The sequence below is a fragment of the Physeter macrocephalus genome, chromosome 16, assembly GCF_002837175.3.
Source record: "Physeter macrocephalus isolate SW-GA chromosome 16, ASM283717v5, whole genome shotgun sequence".
Taxonomy (NCBI): Eukaryota; Metazoa; Chordata; class Mammalia; order Artiodactyla; family Physeteridae; genus Physeter; species Physeter macrocephalus.
The window spans coordinates 12,168,632-12,183,368 of record NC_041229.1 but is presented as its reverse complement, the minus strand read 5'-3'; the positions used below and the strand labels follow the sequence as shown (position 1 = coordinate 12,183,368).

The 14,737-nt window shown below is 50.9% G+C and overlaps 1 protein-coding gene across 1 annotated transcript in view; it reads left to right on the top strand.

Moving 5' to 3' along the window:
• The first annotated feature begins 1,302 nt into the window (after window positions 1-1,302).
• Window positions 1,303-14,737, top strand: part of GRIK4 (glutamate ionotropic receptor kainate type subunit 4) — a 307,210-nt gene continuing 293,775 nt past the window's right edge. Inside the window, exon 1 of the mRNA XM_007121709.2 lies at window positions 1,303-1,384. Coding sequence (XP_007121771.1) covers window positions 1,303-1,384 — 82 coding nt within the window. The remainder of the gene's footprint in view (window positions 1,385-14,737) is intronic.

The window sequence follows — 14,737 nt, the reverse complement described above, 5'->3', positions numbered from 1 at the left end:
GCTCTGTGTAAAGCTCTAATAGACCAGTTTTCCACAACAGTTACGTTGACTTACATTTCCACTGACACAGTAGAAGAGTTCCAGTTGCTCCACATCTTTGCTAATACTTGATAGTATCTTTTTTCTTTTTCAAAGTCATTCTGGTGGGTGTATAATGATATCTCATTGCAGTTTAAAATTGCATTTTCCTGAATACCTTTCCAAGTGTGCTCCAAGAGCTTTTGATATACAATTACCGAAGTGTCTGTTCTAGTCTTTTGCCTATTTTTCTATTGGATTGTCTGTCTGGAGGTGGGGGGATGAATCACTTTAATACTAGTCTCCTAACCAAAGGTGACCTTGGTTTAGCATATTTGCGTATTCACCAGCCCCTCCCTCACCCCAGTGATGGGGCAGGGCTGGTGGCCTGCAGGCTCTGATCTCAGGGTGCCAGGAGGTCTCAGGGAGGGACAATACCCATGCTGCCTTGCAGGGAGGCAGCTCTTTCAAGGTTCTGGCTTTGACTCCAGCCTCAGGAGGGAGAGAGGCTGGTGGAGGAAGGATGGGGAGGGGTTAGTTTTCTGCAGATGTGGAAACCAGCTGATGACCTGGGATGTGTGCTTCTGCCCTCAGTATTTGCTGAGAAGCGGCCTCTCCCATCTGGGCCAGGGAGGAGCTGACATTTGTGTAGCCCCTGCTCTAGGCCAGGCCTCTCCTGTGTTCTCCTCGGCCTCAGTTCAACCCATCCAGGCACGTGTTGTTATGCCAGGTCTACCTTAGGGGAAATGGAGTTGAGTGACCGAGAAAAGCCACCCAGCTGGCAAGTGGAGGAGCTGGACTGGAAGCCATCACTTCCCCAACATCACTCCACAGAGAGCAGGGCATGCGATGTGTCCGGAACGATGGCCTAACCTTCTCACCCACTCATTTTCTGCTCGCCCATGGCTCCTGTTCTTAAGAGCAGATGAAAGTTTTCATCCCCAATTAGACATCTTTTAAAAAGTGGAGCCCCATGAATCATTCAACCACAGTAACACCCTCCTGCCCCTGATTTGATGGAGGTCAGGGTGGGGGATGGCTTTAGAAGCTGGGGCTTCTGTGAATCTGGGCAGAGGCAGGAAGGACAGAGGCCTGGAGCCGGCCTGGAGCTCCCCTACAGTCACAGCGATTGGTGGAGGGAGTGTTGGTCCTCCGCACAGAGGCTGTCTGGGTGGCAGCTCGGGCCCCTGGGCCCATAGGACGCTTACTCACATGCTCCCTCGCTCTCCCGCAGAGTTATGTCATGCCCAGACCAGCAGAGGGCTCCATGAGGATTTATAGAAGATGCCCCGCGTCTCGGCGCCTTTGGTGCTGCTTCCCACGTGGCTCGTGATGGTTGCCTGCAGTCCGCACTCCCTGAGGATCGGTAAGTGCTGCCCCTACGGCACCCTGGGGGCGGCCCAGCCCCGGGCGATGCCCCTTCCACACCCCAGGTGTCCGCAGGGGACATCTGACCCTGCACTCTGCCCTCCCTGAGTTTGGCTGGGGCAAGGGTGGTGGTGGTGGTGGGGCAGCCGACAGGCTGACAGCTACAGTCTGCTCAAGCTGCCCAGCTCCTCTTGTGATGAGAATAAAGAGGTTGAGTGCCTGTTGCAGTCTGTGATGGACTCAGCTGGTCACAGCTGTAGGTGAAGGAGGTGGGAATGGCCATGGGGCTACCAAATCCAGGGGCTAGAGAGCAGAGCAGAGATCATCTCTTCTCTCCTCTGATCAATCCAAGAAGGCTTCCTGGAGGGTGTGTTCAGATGAAGTGTTCTTGGTGCCCCTGACCCAGCTGCCTGGCAGGGCCTTTGCCTTGGTGTCTGCTCGCCCTCCCCTGGTTCAATGGCGTGTGTCCACCAGCTCCCTCCCTTGTCATCGCTGCCATGGGGGTGCCTGTTCTGGGTGTGGGCAGGCACTGCCGCCGCCGGCCCCATCAGCGTCCCCGTGCCTGGCAGAAGACTTGGCTCTTTCTGGGGTCCAGGAGTGCCTGAGAAATCAACTGCCTCCCCTGCCCCCCAACACCTCCAAGACTGAGCAAAGCTCCTCAACTGCAGGCTGGGCCACTGCCTGCTGATCCGGGTCCTCGGGGCATGGCCCCAGCTGCAGAGACAAAGAGACACAGTCCAGTCCAGCAGACACTGTGTGGTCATCTGATGGCCTGGGATAGACGTGGGGTATCAGGGATTGGGGTGTGTACATGTGTATAGGGAAGGGAGTCATTGTGGACAGACAGGTGGGGCACAGCAGTGAGAAATCCAGGCAGATGTGTTGGTCACAGGAAGATCAGTCCAATGGCAGGACCCCCAGGCAAGGCCAGGCAACAGCCCTAGAGGGACCCAAACACCAGGCAAGTTATCCAGATGGGGGCCCACCTGAAGCCCCTCTGCCCAGATTGGGGTGGGAAGGGGGGAAAGTGGATCCTGTGAGTGAGGCAGGATCCTAAACTTGAACCTGAAAGGGTTAGAGGATGATTTAGAACGAAGATCATGATGCAGAATCCCAGGGACTTGGCCTAAAGCTCCTGAATTCCTCTACTTGCAATTAGGACTGGTTCTAAGGTCCCAGAGATTGGCATGATGGTGGTGTGGGTGGTCAGGAGGCCCTGGCAAGGCCAGGCATCACGGGCCAGAGGCTGAGCTGCAGGTCCCCGAATTACAGGCACGTCTCTCTGTGATATGCAGTGGCAGCTGATTGGAATCAGAAACAAGGGCCAGTGACTCAGTTCTTCCCCTCATCCTGCCTTCGGCTCACCACTGCGCATACTTGAAAAAAGGAATTAAAAACAAAATCTTCCCTCCCTCTTCCCCATTCACTTCTACTGAAACTTCAAAACCTAATTTAATTCTGCTTAGCAGCAATGTAAAACGGTTCATATCCTTAAGATGCTTAATTTATAAGTGCCTCCAGTTATTCAGCATTTGCTGTGAGGTTTTCTCCTCCTCTAAATGAGTGGCTAAAGCGGTAACCCATCAATTTCCATTTGTCGCTAATGGGAAGCGGAAAGGGATTGAGCCGGAATTGGCAGCTCCTCGCGGCCTCGGCTCTCCTGACGCTTGTTCCCCGGGAGAGAAGCAGAAAACGGAGCTGACAGTTCCCTGTCTGGCCTGCTGTGCGACAGTGGAGGGCTTCAAAGGGACCCTCGAGCTCCCATCCCCACACTTGGAACAATGCTTGTCCAGTTCTGTCCTCTCTGCTGGCACTCGTTCTGGTTCATGCCAGGCCACGTCCAGCTGATTTCCAGCCAGGGGCCCTGCTGGCTGGCAAGGTCAGACTGGGCCTAATCTACAGAGGCCAGGAAGCAGAGTGAAGCCAACAGAGAGGAAAGTAAAGCCAAAACAGCAATGCCAGGGCTTGCTTTGCTGTCTCCTTGGTTATCCTGGGAGCCAGGAGCTTTATGGATGGAAAGGTGCTAATTACACGGACTCCAGAGGGGATGTGGAGTAGGGCAGGGATGGGAGGAGAAGTAGGTCAAGAAAACACAAGTAGCTGTGCTTAGTGGCAGGCAGCCTTCCACACAGATGGGCTGGACCAGCATTGATGGCGACGGGTCCCCCAAGTCCTCCAGAGGCTCGCAGGAAAGGGAGGCGCTGCTGCTCCTTCCCCCACTTCCCACGGGTCACTTCTCCCCACGTTTGATTCTTCTGGGGTTCCTCCCAAACCTCCAGCCTCAGAGTAGATGGCCGTGAGTGAGGCTGCACGGAGGGACCAGGAATCTCGGAGATAAATTGCCCTGCCTGTTCTAACCCCCGCCCCGCTTGTCAGCTGGTGACAACGTGGATGTTTGTAAAGAGGTGGCGAGCCCACTACCCTGCCGTGGGACTGCTGTTTTTCATTCAAGTGAGGCACGGGGCGGGAGATACAGCCAAACTGTCTATTACAGTGTCCGGTGTTTACTCAACGAATGAGGCTTTGGGTAAGGGAAAGGGATTTTATTTATGATGGCGAGGCTGCCCGCATAAATTCCCCAAACTCTCACACATATGTCAACCTGTTTCAGTCATCTTTCTTCTGAAAATGTCTTCTGATTTTGCTCCTGTCCCTCTGGGTCCTCTGAGTGATGACGGTGAGAGCCGCAAGTTAATAAATGCCCCGAGAAGACCACCCTCACCATCTCTTCAGCCCTCCATGACTTCAAGGGATCATCATTATATCTTAGAACCGTAAAGGATTCTGTGGATTCCATTTTCCAACCTGCTCATTTCACAGATGAGGAGGGAGGCCCAGAGGGGGTGGTGATTTGGCCAAGGTCACACAGCAAGTAGGGGGCGGGGCTGGTGGCAGTCAGATCATCTTTTTCCAACCATTCTCCCATTCCCCTGTTCCAGCACACTTACTGGGTTGTGCTCTGATTATTATGGCATTTTCCCACCAGATTCTGAATTCCAAGGGAGATCGACCACGTAACACAGGTCCCGACGCTTGACGTATGCAAGCATATCACACAAACTCAGTGAATGGGTGGGTGGATGAGTGCACGGCCCTTGCAAGAAGTGGTTTCCCAAGAACACGTTCAGCGTCACTGTTCTAAAGTTTCTTCTGGTCTTCCCTGTGCTTAAAGAGGTAGACTTATTGGAAGAAGTAGAAGAAAAAGGAGAAGGAGGAGAAGGAGAAAGTGTCCATCTATCTGTCTTACTTAAAAGGGAAAAGAGGAACGGGCTGGAGATCCTGATTGGGTTCTAAGGCAAGTTTTGGCTATAATGGTAAAAACAGGGATTCAACTATTCATTTATTAATCCACTCAACAAGTATTTATTGAGTGCTATGTGCCAACGCTGAGCACACAGTGCTAAATAATAATAATCCCCCTAATAATTACCACTTGGAAAGACCTCACTCTCTGCCAGGCACTGTGCTAGGTGTTTCACATATTTCAGGCAATCTTCACATCAGAATTAATGATCAGATGTAATAGATGAAGAAACAGAGGCTTGGGGAGTTTATATAACTCATCTGAGGTCACACAGAGACTGCAACTCGAACCTGTCTCCAAAGTTTCTCTTTCTGCTTTGCTGTACTGCAGCTTTACACCCCTGGAGACATTTGGGATATCCCATTATCACAGCAGTCACATTAAATATATTGTGTTCTATCTGGCAAAGGAATTGAAAGATGGAATCATTATTGCTTTCATAGTCTGTTGCTCTTTTTTGATTCTTTTACTCCCAAATAATTTCCTAAGGACCCAGACAAAGCCCATCAGACAGATGAGGAAACTGAGGCCTGGGGATTTGAAAGGCTCGCTCAGGGTTGTACAGAGTCCTGCTCAGCGTGGGTGGCACTAGACATCAGCAGGTTATTGTAGCAATTGAACCTCTTTCTTGTTTAAGTTTTCCCTGTGAGGTGGAGCAGCAAGAGCTTGCATTTATTTGACACTCTGTCTTACTAAGATCCCAAGCACTTTATAACTCCCATTTTTTACTGAGGTGGTTTCCCTCAATGAGCTCCAAGTCCTGCAGAGAGAATGTTAAACATAGAACATTCAAATGTTATGAAGACGAAGATAATAAAAGAATTGGGGGAGGCAAGGGGGAGGAATAAAAAGCACTGGTTTTCTTATCCTGTTCTGCTATGTATTAAATATATCGGACACACCAAGATCCAAATATACCAACAGAATTCTGTGCCTTGCCGAGGACTCACTGTGGGGTTTTTTGAGTAGTGGGCTCCCCTTCATACTGTGACCGTGTGATGTGATCACGTGATGTGATTTATGAGAGTTTGATCAGTGTGTAATTCTTGATCTCTTTTCCAGATTGAGTCACCCATATAAGCAATCAGTTGGTCTTTCACATTAGTGACAAATAGAAATTGATGACTTTCTCCTTCATCTGTCATCTAGAGAAGGAATCCATGTACAAAGCTTTCTGGGACACAGATCCCTCCCCTGACAAACACCTTAGGAGATCTGTGTCTTTCTTATTATGTCTGTATTCCTGGGTCTAGCACAGTGCCTGGCCCATAGGGGTACTTCAGAAATGTTTGCAGGATGAATTGTCTAATGGCAAGTTTTGAATCTTGAACTGACCTGTCAGTTTTCAGATTTCTCTTCTCCCAGATATTGGTCAGTGCTCAAAAATGCCAACTGGTTTTATCTAACAATAAGTGTACAAAATACGTATTTGCAAGAGTAAATATTTTGCCAAAGACAGTCCATGAGGGTGTCTGCCTGCATGTGTGCTTGCACGAGGCTGTCTGTCCTCTCCTTCCTGCCCCAACCCTGCTGCCACCACATCTTCAGAGGGATGAGGGAGACTTGGCTGCCGTTAGAAAGGCATCCAGGCCAGTGTACCGTGTGGAGTCATCTGTCTTCGCCTGCTGCTTGGTCTTCTGCCAGGAGCACCACACTGGATACTTGGAGGATGTTTATCTTCTCTCAACCTTTCCAGAACCCACTTGTGAACTACAGCCTCCGGCCATAGTCTCTTCTGCTGAGAAGTGAGGGATGAATTAGGCCTAGGTGCTCCATTTCACAGATATGAAAACCTGGGGTCCCAGTAGGCAAAGTGAGTTGGTAAAGGCCACTGTGGCAGTGCCAGGATTCCTGACTCCCAACTGCCTGGTGACATTGGTGCCACGGTTTACAGTGTATAACATGTTCTTACACATGTGTTAATTCAGTTTCCCCAACAAGCTGCAAGGTCGGTAGAAGTAAACACATCTTTTTTTTTTTTTTTAGATTTAAAAAAAAAAATTTATTTATTTATTCATTTATTTAATTTTTGGCTGCACTGGGTCTTTGCTGCTGCACGCGGTCTTTCTCTAGTTGCAGTGAGTGGGGGCTACTCTTTGTTGCGGGGCGCAGGCTTCTCATTGTGGTGGCTTCTCTTGTTGCGGAGCACAGGCTCTAGGAGCGCGGGCTTCAGTAGTTGTGGCACACGGGCTTCAGTAGTTGTGCCTCGTGGGCTCTAGAGTGCAGGCTCAGTAGTTGTGGCACACAGGCTTCACACGGGCTTAGTTGCTCCGCAGCATGTGGGATCTTCCCGGACCAGTGCTCCAACCCGTGTCCCCTGCATTGGCAGGCGGATTCTTAACCACTGCGCCACCAGGGAAGCCCTAAACACATCTTATGGAAGAGGAGGCTGAGCTTCACAGACTTTGTGGCTTGCCCAAGCTCGTATGGAGGGGAGTAAGAGGATAGGACATCTCTCAGGCAGGGACAAAGGGGGCCTGGCCTGTTGAGTCCAGTCAGAGGACCAGAGGACAGCTGAGGTGGCGGAGTCCTGAATAACCTAGGCTGTTGGCAGTACATTCTTATTTTTTTTTTTTTTGGCTGTGCAGCTTGTGGGATCTTAGTTCCTTGACCAGGGATCGAACCCATGTCCCCTGCAGTGGGAGCATGGAGTCCTAGCCACTGGACCGCCAGGGAAGTCCCAGCAGTACATTCATTCTTTCTTTTTCTTTCTTCCTTCCTTCCTGGCTGTGTTGGGTCTCGTAGCTGCGCATGGGCTTTCTCCAGTTGCGGCGAGCGGGGCCTACTCTTCGTTGCGGTGCTCAGGCTTCTCACTGCGGTGGCTTCCCTTTGTTGTGGAGCACGGGCTCTAGGTACGAAGGCTTCAGTAGTTGTGGCACGCGGGCTCAGTAGTTGTGGCACACGGGTATAGTCGCTCCACGGCATGTGGGATCTTCCCGGACCAGGGCTCGAACCCGTGTCCCCTGCACTGGCAGGAGGATTCTTAACCACTGCGCCACCAGGGAAGTTCCCCAGCAGCACATTCTTGATGGGAAAGCCACCATGGGCCGGAGTGCCGATGCCCGGGACCTCATGAAATCAGGCTGAGCTAAAGAGAACAGGCAGGTGACAGTAGGAAACATTATGTTTTCTTAAACATATCTTGGTGAGTCTGCGGGAGGAAACTGGGAAAGGTCCCAGAAGCAGGGGTATTGGAGAGCAGGGAGGTGGCTGTTGTTCCCTAGCTAAAAGCCCTAGATCATAGAGCTGATTTCCAAATAATTTTGGTACGTGGCTGCCCGTGTCCATTGGTGCTAGAATGGCCTGCTTTTCCCGGACTCTCATTTTGCCCCCTCCACACATGTGCTGACCCACAGTATCTGCCGTCCTGCTGGATGAAGCCCTGCCTGGCAGAGACACACGTGATTTGAGAGACCTGGCGTGGTAATATTTTGTCAGAATTTCAAAAGCCTGTCTCCAGCTCTGTGAAGTGGTTTACAAGAGTCTTGGGATGGGGAGTGAGTCATTAGCAAGCTCTAGTTTTGGGAGGGTAGTTTGTTGTAGGGAGAGATGATAATTATGGAGGGAGATTTGGGTTTGATGTAAAAAAATGTTTACCCGACAGATGGAATGGACTGTTCTGATACTGTGGTCCCCACAGCTGGAGGTGGCCATAGCTGGGCTGGACAGAGAGTTCAGCATCAGTGGGAGGTTGGATCTGGTACCTCCAGGACCCCTTCTAAGCTGGGCTCCTGTGCTAGAATACTTTAGCCTCTGGTCTGTTCTCATACTCTTTGGGAGGCATCCTATTATCCTTGTGTTCTCATTAACAGCCATTCAGGGGAGCTTAGAGTGGAGGCAGCCGTCTGCCTGATTTAAGCCATGACCCCATTAGGCCACAGTTGCTTAAGCCAGATAAGACATGAAGCCCTACTGAGTCTCCTTACTCTGTTGGTGTAGACCTGTCTGGGTGTTTCTTTTCTCCCTGCGGCCACCGCTGAGGTGTCGGAGGAGCACAGAGGCTGCCGCCTGCTCTCAGCCGAGCGCCTGAGTGTGTGTGAGCCCGAGTGGGCGGGAGACACGCGTGTGCCTCGGCGGGGCCCGCGCTTACCACCCACAGCCTCGCAGCTCAGCTGCAGGCAAGACAGCGGTCACACTTAGCTCTCATTAGTCTGGATGCGGGGGCAGATAGCTGGGCGGGGGTTGCCGATAGCTGTCGGGCTGGCCGGCAGCCCCTCTGTGTGTTGTCGGTGTGTGTTTCTTCCCGTCGAGCTGAGTTCGGGGCCGATCAGCTTGTGGGGGGTCCGCTGCCGCTTAACCCCACACCGATGAGGGGTGTGATGCAGAGGGCGGGGCCCACTCATGCAGTCTGGGCTCAGCAGGTGCCTGGTGGGGCCATGCCGGGGCCGTGCTCAGCCCCTGACCGGGAGGTAGTGCCACCGTGCTGGACTCAGGAGGAAAGCCAACGTGACTGGGGGTGGGTGACCACCTGGGGCAGCCCATGAGAGGGTCCCCCATGTGTTTCCCTCTTCCCTTAGCCCCTTCTGTTCTGACTCACCCAGTTGCCTTCCATGGCTATTCCAAGCTGATAGGAGTCTGGAGAGCAAGGGGGACACATCAGGGGGACACCCTGATGTGTTCTGGGTAGCACTGGGGTTGGCTCGGGAAGGCTCCATCATGGTGTAGAGGTGGATGCCGGAGCCTGTGCTCTAATCAGACTGCCTGGGTTTGAATCCGAGCACCACCCTTTACTAGTTATATGACCTTGAGTGAGAACTTCATTTCTTAGTGCTTCAACTTTTTCACCTGGAACATGGGTGACAGTAGTTGCTAGGGGCACGAACCCGCGTCCCCTGCATCGACAGGCGGACGCGCAACCACTGCGCCACCAGGGAAGCCCCTACCTCATGTTTTTATGAGAATTCAATGAGTTATTACCTAGAAAGCACTTAGAATAGTGTCAGGCGTGTAGTAAGTGCTGGGAAAGTGACACCTGTTATTGGGAACGGCACTGTTGCCGTCTCTTAGCCTTCCCCTGCCTGGAGCACACTTCTCCACTCCTCCACCAAATGCCGTCTCTCCCCTTTTTCTAAATCCTGCTTTAAATTCACCTCATTCTAAGAGCCAAGAATCCACACCCGGTTTGGAAAGCTCTTACTTCCAGAATTCTCAGAGCGCAAGAGGTACGCATGCTGACTCAGTTACACACGGATCATTGGTCCATACCCGCCTATTTTTGCAAACATTTAAAAAACCTTATTTGAATTTCATCCGTCCCACCAGCCTAACAGCATCCTGAGAGACTGGGCTGTATCTTCTCTACCTTTCCGGTGTTGTGGGCTTTTCACACTGAGGTAACGGGTCCCCGCTACTGGCTAGTGGATCTGAATGATCTCCCATCTTAAAAACCTCCCTTAACCCCACATCCTTCTTCAGCTAACCCCCTATTTCTCTCCTTCCCATTGCAGAGACACCCTGCAAAAGAATTCTTATGCAAAACTATCTCCATTTCCTCTCCTCTCTTACCCAATCAATAGGACTCCCTCCCATCAGACTTTCATCCCCATCCATGGTGCCCCCATGGCCTCATGCAATCATCTGTCCCCAGGCCTCATTTCACAGGCGGCATTTGGCATAGTCTTTCTCTCGCTCTTCCTTGAAACGCTCCTCTCTCTTGGCTTCTGGGTCGCACTCCATCTTGGTTCTTGCCCTCCCTCATTGGGCTCTCAGTCTCCTTTGGCGATTCCTCCTCGTATGTCCGACCTCTGAATACGGATGTTGTGCCCCAGGGTTCTGTCCTTAGACCTCTTCTCTCTCTACCCACTCCCTAGTGATCTCATTCAGTTTCATGGCTTTTGATGTGATGACTCTCCAGTCTCATCTCCAACTCTGACTTCTCCCCATAACTCCAGACTTATACACCTACTCCTCATCCCCTTTTGGATGTCTAAGAGAAACTCAAATTTGACTTGTCCAAACTGTTGATGTTCCCCTCTAGGCCTGCTTCTCCTACCGTCTCCCCTGTTTCATACATGGTCATGCCATTCTATCCATTTGGACTTAGGTCCCAATCCTTGGAGTCACTCTTGATCCCATCTTTCTCTGATATCCCATATCCTCCCCATCAGCAAATCCTGTTTGCTGTACCTTCCAAGTATATCCAGAACCCAACCACTTCTGGCCACCTCCGCTGTGGCTTTCCCGTTCCGAGCCAATATTCTCTCTTCCTTGGATCACTGCAAAGCTTTCCTACTAGTTTCTGTGCTTCTCTCTTACTGTCACTTTTGTTTCTCAAAATGGCAGCAAGGATGATTCTTTTAAAATGTAAGTTGAATCCTGTCAGTCCTCTGCTCAGCTCTTCCAGTGCCTTCTCATCTCATCTCAAGTCAGAGGCAGAGAAAGAGTCCTTATGGGGTCCCCCCAACAGGGCCCTCCGCAATCTGCCCCACTGTTCTATTACTATTTGTTCTCATCTCTTACTCCTCTGCCTCTTGTTCACTCCACACCAGCCCCTCCCGCTGGCTTCCTTGGTGTTCTCTCTGCCTAGAACAGTCTTCACCTAGAGGTCTGCATGGTTCACTCTCTCACTTACTGTAGGTCATGCCCTGCTCACCATCTCTCTCTCTCTCTTCCTTGCTTTGTTTTTTGTATAGCACTTGTCACCATCTGACAAACTGCGTCCTATTCGTTTATTATCTGAGTCCTCCCATCAGGCAAAGCCCTTTGTTTTGTTCTCTGCTGTTTCCCCAGCATGTAAGACAGTGCCTGGTATACAGAAGGTGCTCACTAAACGTCTACTGAATGAGTGAATGATGCAGACCCAAGGGAGGTCCCAAAGGAGCTTCAAACTTGAAAGCTGTTGGAAGGCAGAGATGATGATGGCCTCACTCGACACAAAAGAAGTTCTAAACAAGTGTTCCTTGCCGAGGACAGTGCACTGACCCTGCTGGCTTCCTGTCCCCAGGTTCTCTGATCCCTGCAGCAAACCCTGGGTCCAAAGGTGAATCTCCATCCCATTCTGAGGAAGTCCAAGCCAGCAGGTTAATGACTCAGCATCAAAATGAGTCTTGGCTGCTGGTCTTACTTTGTCCCTCAGATCCAAACGCCGAGCTGTTGACTTAGAGTCACCTCCCCCAGCTGTACGGCCGTTGCAGTGCTCAAGTTTCCGTCTCGTCATCGAGTCTGAAACCTCACTTTCATATTCCGACTGTTTCTGAGCTCCCGTGGGACTCTGGTCAGGCCTTGCTTGTCTTAGTCTTCCTAGAGCTTGGGGACCTGAATCTGGACCCAGCCTCCCAGCTGGGACCCTGCCATCTGCTTCCAGCTCTTTCCTGAAGCTGCCAGTGTTAGCCAGGGTACCTGCTTCTTGTCTGCCACAGACTCTCCCAGTGCTTCACCTGGCCTGTCTGCTTTTACTTAGATGCACAAAATCTTGATGGTGGCAGGGGTCCCCAGTATAACCCAGTCCACTTTTGAATAGCTCCGAACACCGGTTTTCCTATCTGTTGAGCCAAATCTGTCTCTCTGTGCCTTCCACCTACTGCCCTGGCTCTGCCTGTGCCTCAGGAGCCTACAGAACAGGCCTTGCGCTCTTCCCTCTGACGGCATGTCCGAGATCTGAAGCACTGTCATTTCACAGCCCCCAGCATCTTCTTTCTTTCAGAGATTCATCTGGCTGTTCCTTCCTTCTCAGCATTTGAATTCCGCTTGTCACCCTGGTCACCCTCCTCTGAACGGGTTTTCTCTTTTCTCCTTCCCAGGTAGGATGTGTCCCCAGATCAGAGGTAGGCACTCCCCTCATCTGCTTCCAGTCCACCACCGCAGGCACCTGCTCCGGCCTGATGGGATCTGGTCTCCAGGTTCAGAGCCCCCGGTCGGACCCATGCCCACCAAGCCCTGGCTGACCCGTCTTTTGGCTAAAGAAAGCCCATCTGGGTCTCCATCTACATCCTGTGAAATGCGCCCTCACACCCCCAGCTCCGGCTCTTCTCAGGCTGACTTTGCTCTCTACCCCAGACCTGATGCCACGCTTTGAGAGCAGGCAGCAGGTTGCCCCCATGTCTGAAGATACCTGCGTTAAGGAGTTGGGTGCTGGGAGGTTCCCTAGATTGTGTCACCCCTGTGGCTTCTTCCGAGATGTGCTTTCCCATCCTTTATAGTACATGGTCTTTCAAGCAGGGAGTGACACTGGCCGGGGAGGGAATGCCACTTTGCTGGCAACACTCGTCAATTTCCCCCAGTGGCAGGGATCTAACCACGTGAGACTGAGCTTTCAGCTCACTGATGAAAGAACAGGGATTTTCTCCAAGATGACAGAAAAGGGAAGTGGATAGCCCTGGAGGCCTCAGCAGGAAGGTCTGCTAAGGACTCGTTCCAAAGAGGCACCAGCCACTGCCTGGGTGGGAACAGAGTGGCAGTAGCTGGCCTCACACCTCTGGGCAGCTGCCTGGCAGCCTCGGGCCAGCGGACAGGGAAGGAGAGCGCTTTCTGATGACCATCTTTAGGGAATTCTCCCTGCTCTTCCCGGAGCCCTTGGAGCTCCTGAACCTGAAGGGACCTTTACCTGTAACGGTGGTTGAATGCCAATTTCCCCTTTAGAAAACCTCGAGAGCTAAAGGAATTTAGTTGTGAAGTGGAAATGAATGGACTTGGTGGAGATGAAATAGCGTGCAAGTATCTATGGATGGCCCCCATTGGAGCTCTCCCTTTATTTAATCAACTTCTTCCTCATCTGCCCAGGAATGATCTCTCAGAGAGCAATACTGGCCGCTGGACAGGGCCACCCTCTTGTGGGATGGCCGGGAGCTGTTACCTTTGGCTTGTGGTTACAGCCTGGGCGGGGCTCCCTTCTGGGTCTCCATCCAGTGCCTGTCTTACCATGAAGCCATGAGGATGGTCACCTGGGAGAGCTTGGACTTCACATTCAAGTCTTCATATCCTAGGCATTATGGACAAGGCAGCTTCGGATTCAAAATCCACGGGTATGACTCTCCCTTCTTAGCCACGTTCCTTCAGGCAAATTATTCAACCTTTCTCATGCTCAGTATCCCATCTGTAAGCTGGAGATAACACTTTAGCATGCAGGAGGTTATCGTGTTAATTGAAAGGAGATATGTAAAGTACCATACATGGTGTGTAGCATCTAGTAATATTTAATAAGTATCAGTTCCCTTTCTTTTGTTTCTTGCAAAAATAGTAGTTTGCCCAACATTATGGCAAGCATAATTCTGGGTGGCATTGTAGGGTAGTAGAGTGGGATTGGGCTTTATTGACACAAACTTGGAAATGAATTATAGTTTCAGCATGTGACCTTGGGCAAATTATTTGGCATCTGTTTTCTACTATAAAATGGGGGTAATAATACCTTGTCTGTTGAGGTTTACGTACGATAATGTATGCAAAGCAGCTAGCACAGTGCCTGATAATTAGTAGGAGGCCAATAAATAATAGTTATTATCAGTAGTTCTATTATAATTACTATTACTACAATTTTCTACTGCTGCCATAACAAATTGCCACAGACTTCGCGGTTTAATCCAGATAAATTTATTAATTTACAGTCAGAAGTCCAGCATGGGTCTTGATGAGCTAAAACTAAGATGTCAGCAGGGCTGTGATCCTTTCTGGAGGCTCTAGGGGAGAATCCATTTCCTGCTTATTTTGGTTGCTGGCAGGATTCAATTCCTTGCAGTTATAAAATCAAGGTTCTTATTTTATTACTGGCTGTCAGCTGAGGCTGCTCCCAGCTTCTAGAGTCTGCAGCATCCCTTGGCTCATGGTCCCCTTCTTCCATCCTCAAAGCTCAGGATCATGTCATTCTCAGATCACAGCTCCCTGACCTCAGCCACAAAAGGTTCTCTGATTTTAAGAACTCATGAGATTGTATTGAGCCTGCTGGGATAATCCAGGATAATCCGCCCCCCCCCAAGGTCTGTAACCTTAATGACCTCTGCAAAGTCCATTTTTGCCATGGAAGGTAACACGTTGGCAGATTCCGGGGATTAGGACATGGATATCTTTGGGGACCATTATTCTGTTCCTCTGTTTGGATGGCTCCCAAGATAGGAG